The sequence below is a fragment of the Gymnoscopelus microlampas genome, assembly GCF_963454915.1.
Source record: "Gymnoscopelus microlampas genome assembly, chromosome: 15".
Classification (NCBI taxonomy): Eukaryota; Metazoa; Chordata; class Actinopteri; order Myctophiformes; family Myctophidae; genus Gymnoscopelus; species Gymnoscopelus microlampas.
Window position 1 is genome coordinate 8,994,688 of NC_139952.1, and position 19,890 is coordinate 9,014,577.

A 19,890-nucleotide genomic window follows, 5' to 3' on the forward strand; every position below is an offset into this window, starting at 1 on the left:
TTGTGACTACTTGAAAAAGGTCCAAAAATGGTTAAAATTCCAGGCACTGGAGGTACCCTGTTTTGAAAAACCCCTGGCACTCAATGAGTTAAAGAGTGAAGAAAATAGAAAATATGAATTAGCTCAAATAGAACAGATACAATTATGAGATTAAAGTTACAGCACAAGAAAGGAATACAAAACCTCAATAAAAGGCAGCAGGAACAGAAAGTTCTTTAGTTTTGATTTAAAAGGACTGAGAGTTGTAGAACATGACATTTTTTGGGAGTTTGTTCCCGATACATGGTGCATAGAACAGAACACTGCTTCTCCACACTTTTTTTCTCCAACGTTTTAAGTCTGGGTTCAGAAAGCAGACCTGAGAGGCCTGGATGGTTCATGATAGATCAGGAATGTGTTTTGACCCTAAACCATTCAATACTTTATAAAAACCTACAACATTATTTTGAAATCAATTCTTTGACAGACGGGTCCAAAGGTCTAAGAACTGGAGTGATATGGTCCACTTCCTTGGTATTAATGAGGACTTAAGCAGCAGCGTTCTGAATCAACTGCAGTCGTCTGATAATTCTTTTAGGGAGACATAAGTCCTTTCATCCGTGATATATTCTTAAGGTGATAGTGGGCTGACCTTGTATTTGTGTTAACTAGAAGCTCGCCCCCGCTACGCGGGGGCTCGCGTCTAGCCCGCGGCCACGCCCACGTAGCGCCCGCGGCCACTTGGCAGCTCATATAAGTGGCGTAGCGTCATGAGGGCCAGTGGGGCCGTGGCTCGGTCAGTGAAGACCCTGTAGTGCGGATGATATGTGGCATAGAGGGGCAGATTGTAAATCCCCAGAGGAAACATCCGTGGGCTACCATTGGTTCAGCGATGTGTGCGGTCGCCCTGCGGCCCCTCCTCCTCCACCAATGTGCAGTATTGAGAGCCCTGACGTCACAACAATTGGAGCGATGGGCACTGCACTCTGGTTGGTTAGGGTACACCTAAGGCCCAGGTAGAACCCAGTTAAAGCCTGCATGGGCAAACCCAGTTAGGACCCGCCTTGGTCCCACATAAACATGGCTAGTTGGGGCCCACCTAAGGGCCAGGTAGAAGCTACTTATAGCCTGCATGGGCATCGCAGTTGGGACTGAAGTGGATGCCGCTGACATTGCTGACATGGGGTCCATATGGTTTAGCCCACCTTGAAAGCATATGGGAACTACGCTGGCATGCTGGCTGGAATGCAAACGCTGCATCATACCTGTAGTGTGTAGTTTGATGTTGTGTGTGTGTTGCAGATATACCTGCAGTGTGTAGATCAATGTCCATATGAAAGTCAATGCCCAGCAGTGTGTTTTTTTTCTCCAGCAGAGTTTCTAGTGTCTCTGTCTCTCTCTGGAAGAGGTTGCACATGAACTCTGCAGCCGCACTGAGGCGCTCCAACACAAACACTCTGACATTAAGCTGCTTCACACAACAAACATCAGCACCACGCTGCTGTTTGTCCAAAAGACACAATATCTCCTCTCCCACCGACGTCATGTGTTCATTTATCGACAGCCGTACAGACTCCTTTTGACACATTTTACCTCGTTTATCCAGCTCTCACTAACTCTCCACATCGGGCTGTTATAGCGCCACCATGAGGCTGATTAGAGAAATCTCAAGTGGAATGTCTTCCTCGGCATAGTGGGAATGTGGGTGCAAAGTTGCACGGAAAGTGCATGCTGTGTTCATAATGTGAGGCATTTTGGTCCAAACGGAGCAGTCCTGCAGACTTTGGAAGGCATTTTAGGCAATCAGGATGGAATAAGAAAAATCTGAAAGAGAGTTTTTTTTTAATGACTGTGGAGATACTGTGTACCGATTTGCGTGATGTTTGGGCAAAATATGTAGGAGTACTGTGTGAAAATGTGTTTATCAAAAAGCGGCCTCCTGGTGGCACTGTAACAGGGCCATGTGAAAGAAATAGGGCAGAGGTTCTGAATTGGCATCCAGGGAGTGTGTGTGCACAGTTTCGCTGCGATCAAGTCAACGATGTGAGAGATTAGCTATCACAGACGGACTGACAGGGGGTGAAACATAGTCTTGCGCCATGCCTTTCGGCCTGGCGGAGACAATAAAAAAAGGAAAGTAATGGAAGTGACCATTTCTGCAACAAAAGTAGTCAACAAACTATACTTTAAAAACATTGGCCACATTGTCAAATAATCTAAGAAAGAGGCAATCATGTAGAAGATAGCCGATCTACAAGCTTACAAAGCCTCTCAACGCGAGGCGTTTCGAGCTTGTAGATCTGGTATTTGCACAATATTTGCTTGTGGAACGGAGTCAAACAAAATGGGGGGGTCCCCAGATCAATGACGTTTATTTGGGGGGGGGGGGGGGGGGGGGGCTGAAAGGGTTGTTAAGCACTGCTCTAATCGGAGCGAAATTATCTGAAATTACTACATGACCATAATGCAGCCTAACATGCGTTGCACGGGGCGGTCCTGCCATTACGTTAGTTGTTGTGGAGCTACATAGTTCTCCAGAAGACACACACAAACATACACCATCTACAATGGACTAACTGAGCAGCAATATTGACATTCACCACACGAACGTGCATTGTTGACAAAGTGATTGCACAGCCGCTGCAGGCATGACAACCACGTTAGCGTTAGCGACATGGCAGCTATCACAGCGCCCTGTCTGTCGTCGCTGCGACTGACTGTGATGGCTCCAGCAAGCTCTCTGCGATGCCATTGTCTGGAAACTGCTCGTGACACGACCAATGAGAGTGAGTGCTGTAGTTGTTGCTAAGATACGGTGGCGTCTCTGCCCCATAGCTTGTAGATCTCTCACGCATGATTGGCGTAGGCTGCGTTGCCAGGTCTGACTGTTTGTATAAGCGATTTTGGGCTTATTTGGGTGCACTTTTGGGCTCGTTTCCATAGACCACGGCAGTGCTTATTTCTTTCCCGTGATGTGGCAAAAGAAGGTGCAAAACGAACCATCCGGAAGTACATTGCGAGATGAAATATCTAGCACTTTTTGATTATTAGAGAAGGAGACACATGTGAAGGTGGGAAATTAAATGTAGGAGATTATATAGTTTTTTATGAGCGATTTTTGTAGCAAGTTGTGAGAGAATTGGGCTACTCCTGTGGGCGGGGGGCTCAATAGAACCATTGGGGTTTGAAAGGAGACGCTCTCTGTTTGAGTGGTGAGATGAGATGTGGCTGTTGAAATTCAGGTCCATGAGTCTACATTTCTGACTCGAGTTGTGGCTTTTTTAACGTCACTGACTGAAGCTGAGCACTGCCTTTTAATCGTTCTTCCTTCCTTAATTGTCTCCGCCAGGCCGAAAGGCATAGGCATGGCGAGAGTATGTTTTACCCCCTGTCCGTCCGTCCGTCCGTCCGTGTGTGTGTGTGTGTGTGTGTGTGTGTGTGTGTGTGTGTGTGTCTGTGAACAGCTAATCTCTGGCACCGTTGGCTTGATCGCAGCAAAACTGTGCACACACTCCCTGGATGCCAGAGCAGAACCTCTGCTCCAAATTTTTCACATGGGCCTTTTATAGCACCGCCAGGAGGCCGATTTGTGCAAAACACATTTTTGGACAGTAGTACTCCTACATATTTTGTCCAAAAATCCGGCAAATCGGTACTCAGTATCTCTATAGTCATTAAACAAAACGGATCTTTCAGATTTTTCATATTCCATCCTGATTGACTAAAATTGGCTTCCAAAGTTTGCAGGAGTACTCACTTTTGAACAAAATGCCTCAAATCATGAACACAGCATGCAATTTCCGTGAAATTTTGCACACACATTCCCACTAGGCCGAGGAAGAAATGCCACTTTTTAAATCAGCCTCATGGTGGCGCTATAACAGGCCGATTTGTGTTTTTGCCTATAACTGCAAAGATCTGTGTAAAACTTTGTACTGTATGTGCACTCCATAGAGGCCAAGGAAAAACATTTGCCTTGAATTTTTCACATCTGCCTTTTATAGCGCCACCAGGAGAACGACTTATGTAAAACACATTTTTGGATATTAAGCCTTCGGATTTTATAAAAAAAATCACAAAATCGGTACAAATGATCTCTATAGTCATGTGATCAAGATCGATCTGTTTGATTATTCATATTCCATCCTGATTGGCTAAGATTGACATCTAAAGTTCGGAGGAGTGGCCCGTTTGAAATGATGCAAATCATGAACACAGTGTCCGATTGCGGTGAAACTTTGAAAGCTCATTCGCACTACGTTGAGGAACAAATGCCACCCTTTTAACATTGCCCTGTTATAGCGCCACCAGGAGGCCGATTTTTGCAACACTTTTCTTTTTTATATTAATCCTACAAATGTTGTCCAAACAAGCAAATCGGTACACATTATCTCTGTAGTCAAGTGATCAAGATGGTTCCGTCCAATTTTTCCTATTCCATCCTGATTGGTGAATTCCAAACATTGCTGGCCCACAACAACCTACCTGACCTGGCGGAGACCTGTGCTCCGAGGAGCACTTTTTCTAGTTCAGTTTTGTCTTTGTTTAGTTGAAGAAAATTCTGGCAGAACCAATCGTGGATGTGTTCAATGCATTTACTCGGTTCCTGTACTGGACCATGGTGTCCTGTGGTGAATGAAGAGAGTAATGATAGAACTGTTAACAATTCAACCCATCCTGTTGACCGTATCCAACAGAAACAAACTTAGCTAAGGACCTCAATGGAAACAAGTCCGCAAGGACCTTTTTGAACTAACCTTTTAGACAAAGTATTTTAAATGTAACTGCTGTTTTACATTTTTTTGCCTAATAAAAATTCAATCAATCAAAGCTGCATCACACATCATGCATGTTTCACACACCCAAACAAACACACATGAAGGACAAAGCCGTCAGTAGGTGACCTACTAGGTGATTCGAAAGAAATAAGCAACCACTCTGCGAAAATAGCAGATCTTGTACATGGGCTATTTTTTCGCTATTGATGTACAATAAATTATATAGGGTTTAAGTGTATACCATGGAGGAGAGAGCTGACAATGTTGTGTGCTGGGATGGATGAATATTCAGACTCTCAATGTATTGTCTTTTTTTGCTGCTGGGTTTATATCTGTGTGTTTTTGTGTTGAACTGGCTGTGAAAACAAGCCTGCGACAATAAAGTTTAAATGTAAATGTAATGCATGTTTCCTTCACTGTGACTTCCTGTAGCACGTTCAGATCGTGTTGTAGACATCAACAAATCCTTCCAGTGCAGACACCGGCCGCATCTGCATATTCCTCTTGTCTAAACCTGACCCTTTGTCTCTGGCCTGTCTCACTCGATCACCCTTTCTCTGACTCCTTCTCTTCGTTTCTGCCTTGTTTTCATAATGCACATAATGGAGGACTCCCTGAATGGAGATGGTCGTCATAGAATAGAATGGAATGTCATGGAATGATATTTGTAATTCAACCCTTTCTCTATATCTCCACCAGAGCCCATGCATTTTTAATGTAACCCTTTGTCTCCGTGTCTCCACCAGAACCCGTGCGGGCCTTGCGGGGCCTGACAGCCACAGAGATCGAGCCCCGGCAGCTGGCCTTGCAGTGGGAGCCCCTGGGCTACAACCTGACCCGCTGCCACACCTACTCGCTGTCCCTGTGCTACCGCTACTCCACGCCAACAGGGGGCGGCGGCGGGAACAACGCCACGGTCAGAGAGTGCCTGTCGGTGGAGGGCAACACGTCTCGCTTCACGCTGAGAGACCTGCCGCCCTTCCGCTCCGTCCACGTCCGCCTGGCGCTGGCCAACCCCGAGGGCAAGAAGGAGAGCCGAGAGGTCACCTTCCAGACGGAGGAAGACAGTGAGTGTTCAACCTGCATCAAGAACACACAAGTGGCTGAATGAAGTTAATTGGCCACTTGCTTTTACTGCAACCTTTGTCCTAGTGAGGAAAGTGTGAATGTGTTTATTTATTGTCTCCGCCAGGCCGAAAGGCATGGCGAGAGAGTATGTTTTACCCTCCGTCCGTCCTTCCGTCCGTCCGTGTGTGTGTCCTGTCTGTGTGTTACCAGCTAATCTCCGGCACCGTTGACCCGGTCGCTGTGAAACTGTGCACACACACTCCCTGGATGCCAATTCAGAACCTCTGCCCCAAATTTTTCACATGGGCCTGTTATAGCGCCACCAGGAGGCCGATTTGTGCAAAATCATTTTTTTCACATTACTCCTACAGATTTTATCCAAACATCATGCAAATTGGTACACAGTATCTATATAGTCATGTGATCAACAAGGATTTGTCCGATTTCCCATAATCCATCCTGATTGGCTAAGGTTGGCTTCCAAAGTTTGCAGGATTGGTGCGTCTTGAACAAAAGGCCTCAAATCATGAACGCAGCTTGCAATTTCCGTGAAATTTCACAAACACATTCCCACTAGGCAGAGGAAGAAGTGCCACCCTTTTCACAATGGCCTGTTATAGCGCCACCAGCAGGTCTAATTTAGCAAAACACATTTTTGGAACAAAATGCCCCAAATCATGAATGCAGTGTCCGCTTGCCGTGAAAGGCCTAGGAATAAATGGCACAACTTTCACATTGGTCTATTGTAGCGCCACCAGGACGCCACAATAACGTACCTGACCTGGCGGAGACCTGTGCTCCGAGGAGCACTTTTTCTAGTTTTCATTATTTTTCGCACCCCACTTTAGTTGTTATGTTTCCGATACACATGGTGCACATGAAGTCGCCAGCTACTTCTTTTCATCTGGCAGTGAGGAGTTTCGCAGGTGTGAGGAATTTTGCTCGTAATGTGGATGAACATGCTATCCCTCCCAGTTCTTCTCCCTGCTGAACAGGTTCCCCAACCAACCTGTGGAGGAGTCGCTAACGCAGGGACGGAGATCACCCTCCCCTGCCGGCTTGCCAATCGCGAACGTGGCCAATTGTGTTCACTGGAGCACCCAGCCAAGCTGGATGCACCGTGGAGTAACGTAACCCCAGTCTCCACAGTGTTGGGCAGGAATTCTACCACCTGTGCCACCCAGATGCCCCGGATGCATTTATTTCTGTGTTGAACAGATGACATCTGTTTTAGGAAACTACTTTGGATTCTGTTAATTTGCTGTGCATTCTTTAGAATTCTCATATAATAATTGTGCAATGTGTACACAAAATCCTGCCTTCTGGTGGTCTTTTACCACACACACAAGCGCGTGCACGCACGCACACACAATAAATATTGACACATAAAATAAGCGGGATCAGCATAACTATATAGAATATCAGCCATTTTAAACGAAGCCAAGTGAAAAATGTATCAGGAACGCCATGGCCACCAGCAAAATGATACAATTATTTTGCTTATCTTTGTATTAATATTTTCCTGTGTACATCAGCAGATTACACACATTCTTATGCAAATTCCCCCAGACTGGAAGAACAGAAGGTCAGATGTGTATTCCTGTGTATCAGAATAAGCAACACGTTGCTCACTAATGGAATGACACTTGGTGACATTCTTTATGTCACGGTCCATGGAGCAAGTGGAACGTTATGATGATTGTGATGAAATTGGCCATAATAACGCACAGTGATCCCATACATTTTCAGTTCTCTGCTGAGAACATAATGTACTTTCATACTCAGTTGAACAGCACAACACTTGAAACTGCCGAACAGCAGAAGCGATACGGAGAAAAGCGAGAGCGCTCTTAATTATCTGCACCTGCACATTGCTCTTTCAGACTAGAGCTAATGTGCAAAACACTGAAGGGCTTTACTCCATCGCCCTGCAGTGATGAATGCTGCATAACTTCGAATTAGTTATTTGCTCTGAGTTGTTCAGTTAACTCACAAATGTGTCAAGCCATAAAACCCCCCTACACCTTTTCTTGATTTTTCGGTGAATAGTTTTCCTTTGAACAGATTTGACAGTTCTCTAGTCCCTCTGTCAGTACAGGAACCAGGGGCGGACTGGCCATTTGGCGTACCGGGCATTTTTTATTTTTATTTAAAAGAAAAATATTTTTGCTCCCCGTTTTATGATTATTACGGTCATTTCCGGGTCGCGCGGCCCAATTATTAGTTACGTTAATGTTTGGGCTGGGATGCCTTCCAGCAGTGGCCTCAGTGCGGCTGCAGAGTTCATGTGCAGCCTACTGTAGGTGCTGGGCCCCCCCCCCCATTGACAAAACGGCCCGGGGGGTGGTGAGCTGGTTCGGACCAAAACGCCAGGGCTGAATTTTGGTCCCAGTCCGGCCCTGACAGGAACCACTGTCAGACTTGGAGATAACGGGTAATTGAAACCCAGCTGGTGAAAGTTTCCCCTGTGTCTATTTCTTGTTGAGCTCCACAGTCAAACATGGCTGCAATGATTTGTGCTGCACAGGGAGCAGATTTGACTGCCAATGATCCACGGAGGCAACGGGATTTGTCTCAAGTGTCCTCTGCCTGCCTGCCTGCCACACACACACACACACACACACACACACACACACACACACACACACACACACACACATACACACTCTTGTGTGTGCATGCACAGACACACACGCGCACCCAGCCAGATGGAGAACGCGATATAGAGAATATGAATTTTCCTTTCTGTCTTTTATGAACATTACTCTTTCTGATGGAAATGTCCCTCCATGCTGTTTGGAACATGCATTTCATGGAGGCGGAAATACAGGAATATTTTCTCTCAGGATATAAAACAAAAGTCCTGTTTGTGGCTGTTTTGGCTCAGTTCCCTGTTTTTTCTTCAGTCAGCATGGCGCTAAAGAAGAAAAATGGCGTGTCATCCTCTAAGACTTGGTGCTCTGTTATCAGACAGTGGAGGGAAGCCTGCAGCGCTGGCACACACAATCCCAATTCATGCAGCGGGACCTGTCTGCACACCCCTTCATCACTTTCCTTCCAAAACATCTTGCTCTTTCCCCTTTCATTTCTCTCGTTCCTCCCTGGGTTGGCTTATTTTCCTCTCTGTCCGATGTGTTTATATCCTCTGGCCGACAGGCATAAGAGTCCATTAATGTTGAGTCCATCCATGCGGTTTGTTACTGAGAACGCTGTTTTGTTTCTTTCTCTCTGTAGTTCCCGGTGGCATCGCTCCAGAATCACTGACCTTCACCCCATTGGACGATATGATCTTCCTCAAGTGGGAGGAGCCTGTAGAGCCTAATGGCCTCATCTCACAATACGAGGTAAGCTATCTGAAGAGAGTTTAGTCACGTTAAAAACCTCCCGCAGCGAAAAAAGCTATGATGCGTAATTCTTTCACCTAAACCCGGTGCCGGTGGGGGATAGGATGCTGCTTCAATAGCTATAGCTATTTTGTTCACAGTCAGTCAGCAATGACTCAGTGAAGAGAGATGTTCTCACTTTCAAAATTAGCTCTCTCTCTCTGCTTTCAACCCTGTCTCTCCCTTTGATTAAACATACAGTACTGTAGCTTGACTTTGTATTGTGTGCAGCTGAAGAGGCCTAGCCACCTATAACAGAGTTTGTCTCTATCTCTGTGTGTGTCTCTGTTTCGCTGTCCCCACAAAAGTAGACCAATCGCAGCTCAGCTCCCGCTACTACGTGCATCCAGTGAAGTGCAAGCCCAAGCTCCATAGGCAAGGTTATCAATGTGAGCACACAAGGCTCACCATAGCGTGTGAGCACATAGCCTCTGTGTCTTGTTTTTGTTAGTTCATTCTTCCAACTATTGGGACTTGGGAGACATCCAGCGATACACAGGAGTCCCAACCATTAAATGGAAGGATCCTTCTTCACAGTCCATAAGATTTATACAGTCTTTTTTTGGGAGGGATTTTTCTGCCGTTATTTATAGGACAGTAGACTGACAGGATATGGGGAGAGAGATGGGGAGTGACACGCAGCAAAGGTCGTAGGGATCGGGACTCGAACCCGCGACACGCCGTCAGGCTGCCATTGCAGCCTAGGGTGCCTGGACCGCCACGCTGCGGCCCAGAGATTTACACACTCTTATGGTAATGAGATATAACCCCAGACTCCAGGCTGTAATTACATGGCGGACAAGCATTATAATTACATTTGCCTAAGAGATGCCTCCACAAGGGGGCAACTTTAAATGTTTCTAATTAATTATTGATGGCCTCATAACAGCTTGGGCTGCATGAGAGGATTTATATTAGAACACATTGTTGTTTAAAGTTCTAAAATGAAGCGTTGTTTGTGGTCAGGGGGTGGGGCTGGGGTGGAGGGATACAGTCTGGTGTGTGGCTGGGAAGGACACACACACACACATGTATTCAAAGATGACAAGCTGGAGAGAAGGAGACTGGTTTAGGATGAAATGCGAGGTAGAACAAACAGGAAAGAGAGTGAATTATAGGAGAGAGTTGAAATAAGAACGTGGAGACACAGAGGGACGGTGGGCAGACAGACAGACAGAGGGACAGACAGAGGGACGGTCGACAGTTCCATCTGTGTCGCATACAAAACAGATTGAGATAATAACTAGAAAAAGTGCTCCTCGGAGCACAGGTCTCCTCCGCCAGGTCAGGTAGGTTATTGTGGCCTCCTGGTGGCGCTATAATAGGCCAATGTGAAAAGGGTGCCATTTCTTATTAGGCCTTACATGGCAATCGGACACTGCATTCATGGCTTGAGGCATTTTGTGAAAAAAAAAAATGTTTTGCTAAATTAGACCTGCTGGTGGCGCTATAACAGGCAATGTTAAAAGGGTGGCATTTGTTCCTCAACATAGTGTGAAGGTGCGTGCAAAGTTTGACCGCAATCGGACGGTGCGTTCATGATTTGCGGAATTTTGTTCAAAACAAGCCACTACTGTAAACTTTAGATGTCAATCTTACCCAATGAGAATGGAATATGAAAAATCAAACACATCCGTCTTGATCACATGACTATGGAGATCATGTGTACCGATTTGCGTGAAGTTTGGATAAAATCGGAAGGAGTAATATAAAAAAATGTGTTTTACGTAAGTCGGCCTCCTGGTGGCGCTATAAAAGGCAGATGTGAAAAATGCAGGGCAAAAGTTTTTCCTTGACCTCTAGGGAGTGCTCATGCAAAGTTTTACACAGATCGGTGCAGTTATAGGAACAAACATGAATTGGCCTGTTATAGCGCCACCATGAGGCTGATTAGAACATTTTCAAGTGCCATTTCTTCCTCGGCATAGTGGAAATATGCGTGCCAAATTTCACGTAAATTGCATGCTGTGTTCATGATTTGAGGCATTTTGTTCAAAACGGAGTATTCCTGCAAACTTTCGAAGCCATTTTTAGCCAATCAGGATGGAATTTGAAAAATCTGAAAGACCGGTTTCGTTTAATGACTATAGAGATACTGTGTACCGATTCGCGGGATTTTTGGACAAAATCTGTAGGAGTACTGTCAAAAAATATGTTTTGCACAAATTGGCCTCCTGGTGGCGCTATAAAAGGCCCATGTGAAAAATTTGTGGCAGAGGTTCTGAATTGGCATCCAGGGAGTGTGTGTGCACAGTTTTGCTGCGATCAAGCCAATGGTGCCGGAGATTAGCTGTTCACAGACGGACGGACGGACACACACACGGACGGATGGACGGACAGGGGGTAAAACATACTCTCTCACCATGCCTTTCGGCCTGGCGGAGACAATAAGAATTTGGCGAGGGGAAGTAATGTGAAAAAATAAATTGCCCGTATAATAATAATGTTGGTGTGTGCTGGGTGAAGGGGGATGAAGAGGTGAGTCAGAGTTTGTTGGGCACCTGGCAAAAGTCCCACGCAGGCCGAGACATCAGGTCCGTGGGTGGCGAGGGCGTAAGTAGGCACAATAACACCTGAACAGCACAAATACTGTACACCAACACCTTACCAGCTGGTTCGCTGTCGCAGGCTCAGCCCAAAATGACAGCGATGCCATGTTGTTCTCATCCTCTGCGGCTAAAGTAACGGTGCTGCCATGTTGTTCTCATCGTCACATTTGCCAGATGTTCCACCACAGCAGTGTGTTGGCGCGCTGCTCCATGCCAACAACATCGCTATAAGTGTTGAGGCTGTTTTCATATCCGTTGATTTATAAACAGTTTACAGCTGAAAGTTTCCAAATGTAAAGAAAAACCAAAAAAACAAGACAAGACCAGAGAAACAGAACAAAGTTGAACAATGCATAATCCTTTGTGTGAAGTGCTGCCAATAGGCTCTATGCACAGCAGCCGTAGTATAACTTCCTTATCAGGTGTTACCAATGATACTAATGAAGGCTCTGTTCCATTTAGTGTAGCACAGTGACCCCCATAACGGGTTACACACCCGTAAGAAGTGTTTCCAGTGAGCCAACATGCACAATATCATAGACATAAAGGTAGACGCCTCCTCCGGCTCTGAGGCGTCTGTATCTCGGGCGCACACCAGCTTCCGCCCTCAGTCGCGTGCGTCACAGAAGGGGACGTTTGGTAGGCCAATCAGAGGCCTACTGAACGCCCCCTTCTGTGACGCACGTGACTGAGGGCGGAAGCAATACAAGGGTATTGCGATACAGGTTGCTCCAATGAACTGCAGAGGCCAATGAGGTATCTAGGTTTCTATATCTATGCACAATATCAGCACCCTGACTCTTGACCAGAATGGAACAGAGCCTTCATTAGCATCATTGGTAACACCTGTGAATTTCTTCACAATATGGCTGTTGTGAATAGAGCCTATTATTCAGTAAGGTGAGGATCTCAGTTATTCACCCGGTTAGCATGAGATCAGCATGAGATTTACTGGATCCACACTGATAAGCAGCATCTCACTCGCTGCGGCAGTAAAGATGAATTTACAAGAGCTTGTTCTCATATAACAATAGTAAACAGGTATTAAATCATCGTTCCATCATTCCTCTCCGTATCAAACATCATTCCTCTCCGTATCAAACTGCCATGGTAACAAAGAAACAACCCATGAAGGTGTTAATCCCGCGGGTGTGTTTTTGTTTCCTGTTGTCAGATCTCCTACCAGAGCATCGAGTCGTCTGACCCCAGCATCAACGTGCCGGGGCCCAGACGCACCGTCTTTAAGCTGAGGAACGAGACCTACCACATGTTCTCAGGCCTGCACCCAGGAACCACCTACCTGGTGTCTGTCCGCGCCCGCACCGCCAAGGGCTTTGGCCAGACAGCCCTCACCGAGATCACCACCAACATTTCTGGTGAGCTGGTTTGCTTGACTGGGGCTTGGCAGCCGCTCGGAACGCATGCGCGTTCGGAGTGAGCCGGTTCTGGAGAACCGCTCATCCGATAGACTTCACACATGACACTGCACTTCTTTCCTAAGGACAGACTTACAGTCAGAAATACCTGGAATGTATGTACACATTTGAAGAGTAAAGTGCAGATAGAGGTGTAAAATAATTGTATTTTAAGGAAGAATTTTGACTCAGCAGGTGGTCATTCATTCCCTCTACTTTGCAGATCCAACTCTGAGTTGCAAACAATTTGTTTGGTTTGATCTTGAGGTCTCAGTTTGTTTTCCGTCTGACTGCACTGTTTCAAATGAGGGGCCAATTTATCTCAACAGAAGTATGCTGTTACACAAAGCTGTCAAATTGTAAGAAAAAGAAAAAGATTGCTTGTGATTCACTCTCATTTAAAAACATTTGGCTGGCCAGTGTGGGTCCTTTCGTATCCACACTGGATACGTTTAAACGGCCGTTTTCATACAACAAAACAACAGCAGGCATAAATTGGAGTAAACTGTAAATGTTTGGCTTGGTTGGTTCTGTTGAAAACAGCTTTGTTGAATCTACCAGTTGGAGGCTGTCTTGTCAATATGAGTCCCAGCGCCACAAACTGCTCTAGTCTGTTCCATCTGCTTTACAGAGCAAGTTAGATGGGAGCCCGGCTGTCAAGGTAGTGAATTTGGCCAAACACGTGTTCGTACTGCTGGCTTCGGAAATGTAAAACAGGAAATGGAAGCATGAATGTGTAATGTATCACTATTAATGAAACACTGTTAGTGTGTTCATAATTCATGTGGGATTTAACCACCTAGTCTGCACTGGCTGAAATATGACGCGCATCACACATCTCCCTATGTATAATGCACGCCTCAGCTGTTAAGCCTGTTTGCGTGAGTGTGTGAAACTGTGTGCGCTCGCACGTGCGTATGTCAGTGCATTTCTGTGTAGCACACGCCAGCTTAAATGTCAAAGACACATCAGAGTGGCTTATTTGGGTATCAGACCAACAAGGGTTTCTCTCCCCTTTTGAATGAGCTGGGAGATGTGCATAACACCTACCGTCAGCTCTCGGTACTTACCACATCACCTACCATCAGCTCCCGGCGTTCTTACCGCACAACTTAATTACCCAAGCCTACTCATAAGTAAGTTGGTGATGCCCGGGATCGAATCCAGAACCTTGTGGTTCATCTAACCACAACTGCACATTGTGGTAGTTTTCATATACATAATAGTACAGCAGAATCAACGTCCTTTCTCTGAAGTAAAGAAGGAGAAAAAAAACAGGAAACAAGTCATTTGACTGTTCTGGGCTCTGGTTTCATCTGATCTGGTTTACAATGATCTCCACTTGCAACAGTAACACTGCAGTTAATTCTGTCCCTATAGGAAACGGTACAACACCGCAGTTAATTCTGTCCCAATAGGAGGTGGGAACTCTCACCACCTCATTGTTCCCCAGAGCTGTGCTGAGCTTGTTCTGCTGTAAGACGAACCCTAATTATAAGGGCCGCTTGTTTTCCGTGCGGTTGGCCGTCAAGCGCACCCATCAATTAGTGGCGTTGTTGTGTGGGTGACTGGGTGGCTGTGGATGTAGGGATATAATGAGTAAGTATAGTGTGTAAGCAAAGAGGCTTGGATGGTGTCATTTCTCACAGTGTTTGTTTTGCATAAAAACCTACTATATATTTTTGCTTTCTGTACGCCAAATTGTTTTGACAGTCCCTTGAACTACAGTATACGGTATGAGTGTCTTGGTTCTCATCCTTTCTGCTAGTTTATTTTCCCCTCATCCTCTCTCTCTTTGTCTCCCTCTGTCTGTCTGTCTGTCTGTCTGTCTGTCTGTCTGTCTGTCTGTCTGTCTGTCTGTCTGTCTGTCTGTCTGTCTGTCTGTCTGTCTCTCTCTCTCTGCAGCTCCTGTGTTTGACTATGGAGATATTCCCTCTCCGCTGAGCGAGTCAGAGAGCACCATCACAGTTGTGCTTCGCCCTGCGGTGGGCAGAGGAGCTCCTGTCAGGTACACCTTGTTACTGATGTATTGTACAAGCTGCTGCACGTTCAAAGACCCACCAACCACACTGCAGCGTTTACAGCTACGCTGCTGCATGTCCTTCAGCTTGTAGATTTAAGCCTTATAAAACTGAAAAGGTCTTTTCAGTGTCTTTCCATTAGTGAGTATGAGGGTGTAAAGATCTAAACCTTCTTCATATAATTGTATGCTAGGTGAAGTTTTGAGACTAGAAATGAATGTTTGTTGTAAATTGCTGTCCATTAGTGATGATGTACAATAGGAGAAAAGAAGTGGCTATATTGGAAAGTACTTAACCTCCCTTCCTGTGTTCACATGATTATTATTGCAGTTGCCAATACTGTGTGAGTATCCAACACTTTGTGTCCTAATGGAACACTGGTACTGATGTTTTTATATCCTACCAGACCGTTAATTACAGTATTCACCTTCTAACTAGTCCCTGATGAGAACAAGACAAAGCTTAATGACCTACTTACAATAGAAAAAAATAAAAACTACAAAATAAAACAGAAACCTAGAAAGGGGCACTCCGTGGAGCGCAGATCTTTGCCAGGCTGGGTGGCCTACCCAGGGCTGGGTAAGTCGTGGGCTGCAGCCGTCAGGACCTGAGGAAGCCGCGAGGGGGAATAGCTTTTCTACAGCATACGGGTACACTTCATATTTGTGGCATCCCATATGGGCAGAATTGAATGTGCTTTTTGACGGTGTGCTCTATTAGGCCCCTCAACATGTGATTCCAAGTTGGGACGATTGGATGATATATGGTGTTTTTTTTTATAACTACGTGGTAGGCGGGAAAACCAGGAGTAGTAGTGGATCCCAGAGGACTGGAGATGTGTACCATAGTAACGTGTGTCTGCTTGCCTTCAGTGCGTACCAGGTGGTGGTGGTGGAAGAGGATGGATCCAGGCAGGTGAAGAAGAGAGAGCTGGGCGCCGTCGATTGTTTTCCTACTCCCAACTCCCACAGCCAGGCCCAGGCTAAAGGAGCCCCCCATTACTACACGGCCGAGCTGGCCCCCAGCAGTCTGCCGGAGGCCACGCCCTTCACCGTGGGAGACAACCACACCTACAACGGCTACTGGAACGCTCCCTTAGACCCCACCAAGAACTACCTGGTGTTCTTTCAGGCTACCAGCAACTTCAGAGGGGTGAGTAAGACCAGTGGTTCTCAAACGTTTTCATGCCAAGGACCCCCAAATAGACACTTATTAGACTGCGGACCCCCATTTGAAAAGACAAGCCAGGGACCCCCATAATAGAAGATTTTTACGGCTCTCTAGCAGTGATTTCAACCATTTTCATTTCAAGGACCCCCAGTTTGACATGCATTAGGCTACGGACCCCCATGTAATGGCATGTATGTCTCTGGGACCCCAATTCATATTGTAAAATCAATGTTAATTTAACTCTGAGAGTGTACAAATTGAACCAAATGGACCCCTTAGGGTCCATTTGGTTCCATTTGTACACTCTCAGAGTTATAGACCTATAAAGTTCCATTTGGTCCCTGTCCATCATTTAGCTGGGGACCCCCTGGAACCCCCTCAAGTACCCCTGGGGGTCCTCGGACCCCACTTTGAGAACCAATGATTTAGACAACCTGACAGGACTGCTGTTTCCAGAGTGTAGACACATCACCTTTATGCTTTAGCAACCTTCACAGTCAGTTTAGGTTTGTTCACTGCTTGTTAGAAACACATTCAAAGGTAATCTGTTTTGAAGGCACTAAATACAAAGTGGGTAGAGAGGCCGTCTGGGCATCAGAAGGTCCCTGGTTAGTGTCCGACTCAATTTATTATTATATTTTACATATATGTTTTACAGTTTACCAGCCTTGTATGTCAGTGTTAAGGTGGTACTGCTATTAATAATTTAATTACATCATGCTGCAGCGCTTTATGAGGGGATTATATTGATTTTCTGCCCTTCTTTTTTTAAGTGATGCAACCTTTGAGTCTTTTAAAAAGTCTATAAAAAACAGAGGAGATGAGGTAGGGTAGAGGTGGGGGCTCAAGCATGAATAAGGAGAGTCCTGGTGGAGTAAAGAAACACCACAAACAGCACGGAATAAGTTGACACAACACACTGGAATGCTTTAGAAGCACTTTATAATAAAACTAGCTGTTTATCTACGTTTGTACATGTGTTTTCTTGTTGGACATGCGTTCGTGGCAGACGGGTTGTATGGGTTTATCACATTTGCTCCTCTTCTTACTGGTACGGCGTGCTGGCACAGAATCTTTTCGTGGAACGCCATACCGGACATTTACCCCTGTTCTTTCACCCCTGGTAAGAACAATAACCTTGCAGAGAAGAGCAGCCATTTTCTTCTGTGTCTTTTATGCCATTGGCATGAATGCTGTGCTGAGAGCTGAAGGTCAAGGCCTCCCTGTGTCTCTGTGCTGTGAAATGTGATTGAAATCTCTCCCTATTGATTCAGAGGCACCACCAGTAAGCCTCACATCAAGAGCTCTCCTCCCAAATGAGACTCAAATGAAAGGCTGTGCTGGAACCAGTGCTTTGTTGAAGCGCACTGTCCTCGCTGTCATTCAAATGACAAAACAGCCTCTGGATGCTATTGTGTGTTTTAATTATCACGTTACAAGCTCCAAAAAATAAATTACAAAAATGCACTGATCTGTTTTCTGAATGACAGCGCGTTCTATTCTACTATGTGATGTGGGCTGCTTAGCAGTATGAGGGGGGAGGGTGGGGGGGGACAATTTATGGTGAGAATTGTGTTGGATAAATATCATGTACGTGGATATGAGCTGTCAGCGGATAGAAAGAGTAATTAGTGTGACCGACACCTCCATTGAGAGACAGTGTTTGAGACAGTGTTTGAGACGGTGTTTGTACTCACTCGTCTATGAAACACTGTCTGTTGATCTGACCCTTCTGCAAAAATCACGTGAATGAAGGGAATGAATGAATGAGCGAATTAATGAATGAATGAACCAACCAACCAATGAATGAACGGATTAATGAATGAGTGAGTGAATTAATAAATAAATGAATTAAAGGGATAGTTCACCGGGGAAAAAAAACGTTTTCATCAATTAGGCACGGATACCTTTTTTGTTTTTGGCGCATTCCTAAGCCTATAATTTGATGACCAGTAGGCAGCAGTTCCGGTAGGAGAAACAAAGGAGACTCTTTGTGTCTCCTACCGGAACCGCTGCCAGTCATCAAATTATTGGCATAGGAATGGGACCAAAACAAAACAATATCCATGAATTCAAGTCTCCATGGGGTGACTAATCGTTAGAAAAAAAGTCATTTTGGGGGTGAACTATCCCTTTAATGAATTAGCACGGCTGCACCATTGATTATCTACATTCAGTCTGGTGTTTCCCCTCAAAAACCTCTTTTTCAGTTTGTGTTCATCAGATTTCTTCATCTGTAGCTCCCTGTCACATTAAGCTGGATCTATTGGCAGGTAAAGGGTGGTGTTTCTATGTAAAGCTCCTCAGGGATTCATCCCACGTATCATGCAGGCCGCTGGACAGTGTTTAGGCCAGGAGGACACTTTGACATAGGACTGGAAGAGATGACATATGATGACATATTAGCAGCAGCTGCTTTAATAACCTCTCGGTGGGAGGTAAATATGACTTATCTATCACCTCCAGAGACAGCAGGAGCTGAAAGTTCCGTTTGGAAGAGATTTTCCATTAAAATAGGCAGTTTGGTGTCGTTTTAGGTGAAAAGGTTCTGACTCCACTCGCGGAGCGCAGATTAGCATAATTGCCCATAAAGTCTGATTTAGCATCTTTAAATCTTAATTTAATTATGTGCCCCATGGAGACATGGATGAGAAAGACAGCTGGGGCGAGCGGTCTGACACATCACAATGGGATGTGAACCACTGGGAAACTTAAAATTACCTCCATCAAACATCAAGGGGGTCTCGGTGACTTTGACATGCTACAGTAACCTAAACCAGTGGTTATCAACCTTTTTAATTTCAAGAAAGCCCAGTTTGATATGCACCCTCATTGGATACAATTCCTTATCTCTGGGACCCCAATCTGCACTGTAAAATCCTCATTGTTAATTTAACTCTGAGTTAACAGTTCCAGCAGACAACGGAGCTACCAAGAGTGTCGCCAAAAAGACTACTTAAATGGATGTTGCACAGTATGACTCGTGTCTTCTTTTTTTCTCCCCATAGGAAACGAGAATCAACTGCATCCGGATCGCTCGCAAAGGTAGCTTTGATTCTATTCTATTCTATTCTATAGACTCTACTATAGACAATGAAATCCATTGTTAATTTAACACTTTAACACATATTACTGCGTACTGCAGATCTGTTACCTGTTTGAAGTGACAGTTTCTTATTGAAGTGTTTTTTAAGTATTTGTGTAAGACTGCGTGTCACAGTGTGTGACAGAGCTGTCCTCAGATCAGGCTGATGCTTCAGGGTTTTGACATTGAGGACTTGGGAGTTGCTTTGGATTCGTGTGTCAGCTGAGCTGCACTGCACAGCAGACGCAAACAGGCAGCTGAACGCTTAAACATGAAGCCGTCTTCACTGACGTTGACTTTTTGTTCTCACTCTTCAATTACTGACGTTGACGTTTTGTTCTCACTCTCACTCTTCAATTACTGACGTTGACATTTTGGTGTTGCCCCCGTCGGGTTTACGGTAGCTTTGAAATAGAGAGCGCAGCCCCCGTATTCTGCTTCC

At 45.4% G+C, this 19,890-nt stretch overlaps 1 protein-coding gene across 1 annotated transcript in view; it reads left to right on the forward strand.

Annotated features, from left to right (window-relative positions):
- LOC311061635 (receptor-type tyrosine-protein phosphatase U-like) overlaps positions 1-19,890 on the forward strand; it is a gene marked incomplete at both ends in the record, with an annotated part of 164,373 nt that overhangs the window by 97,862 nt on the left and 46,621 nt on the right. The window contains 6 exons of the mRNA XM_084080326.1: positions 5,504-5,824; positions 9,060-9,169; positions 12,932-13,133; positions 15,078-15,180; positions 16,066-16,345; positions 19,372-19,408. Coding sequence (XP_083936452.1) covers positions 5,504-5,824; positions 9,060-9,169; positions 12,932-13,133; positions 15,078-15,180; positions 16,066-16,345; positions 19,372-19,408 — 1,053 coding nt within the window. The remainder of the gene's footprint in view (positions 1-5,503; positions 5,825-9,059; positions 9,170-12,931; positions 13,134-15,077; positions 15,181-16,065; positions 16,346-19,371; positions 19,409-19,890) is intronic.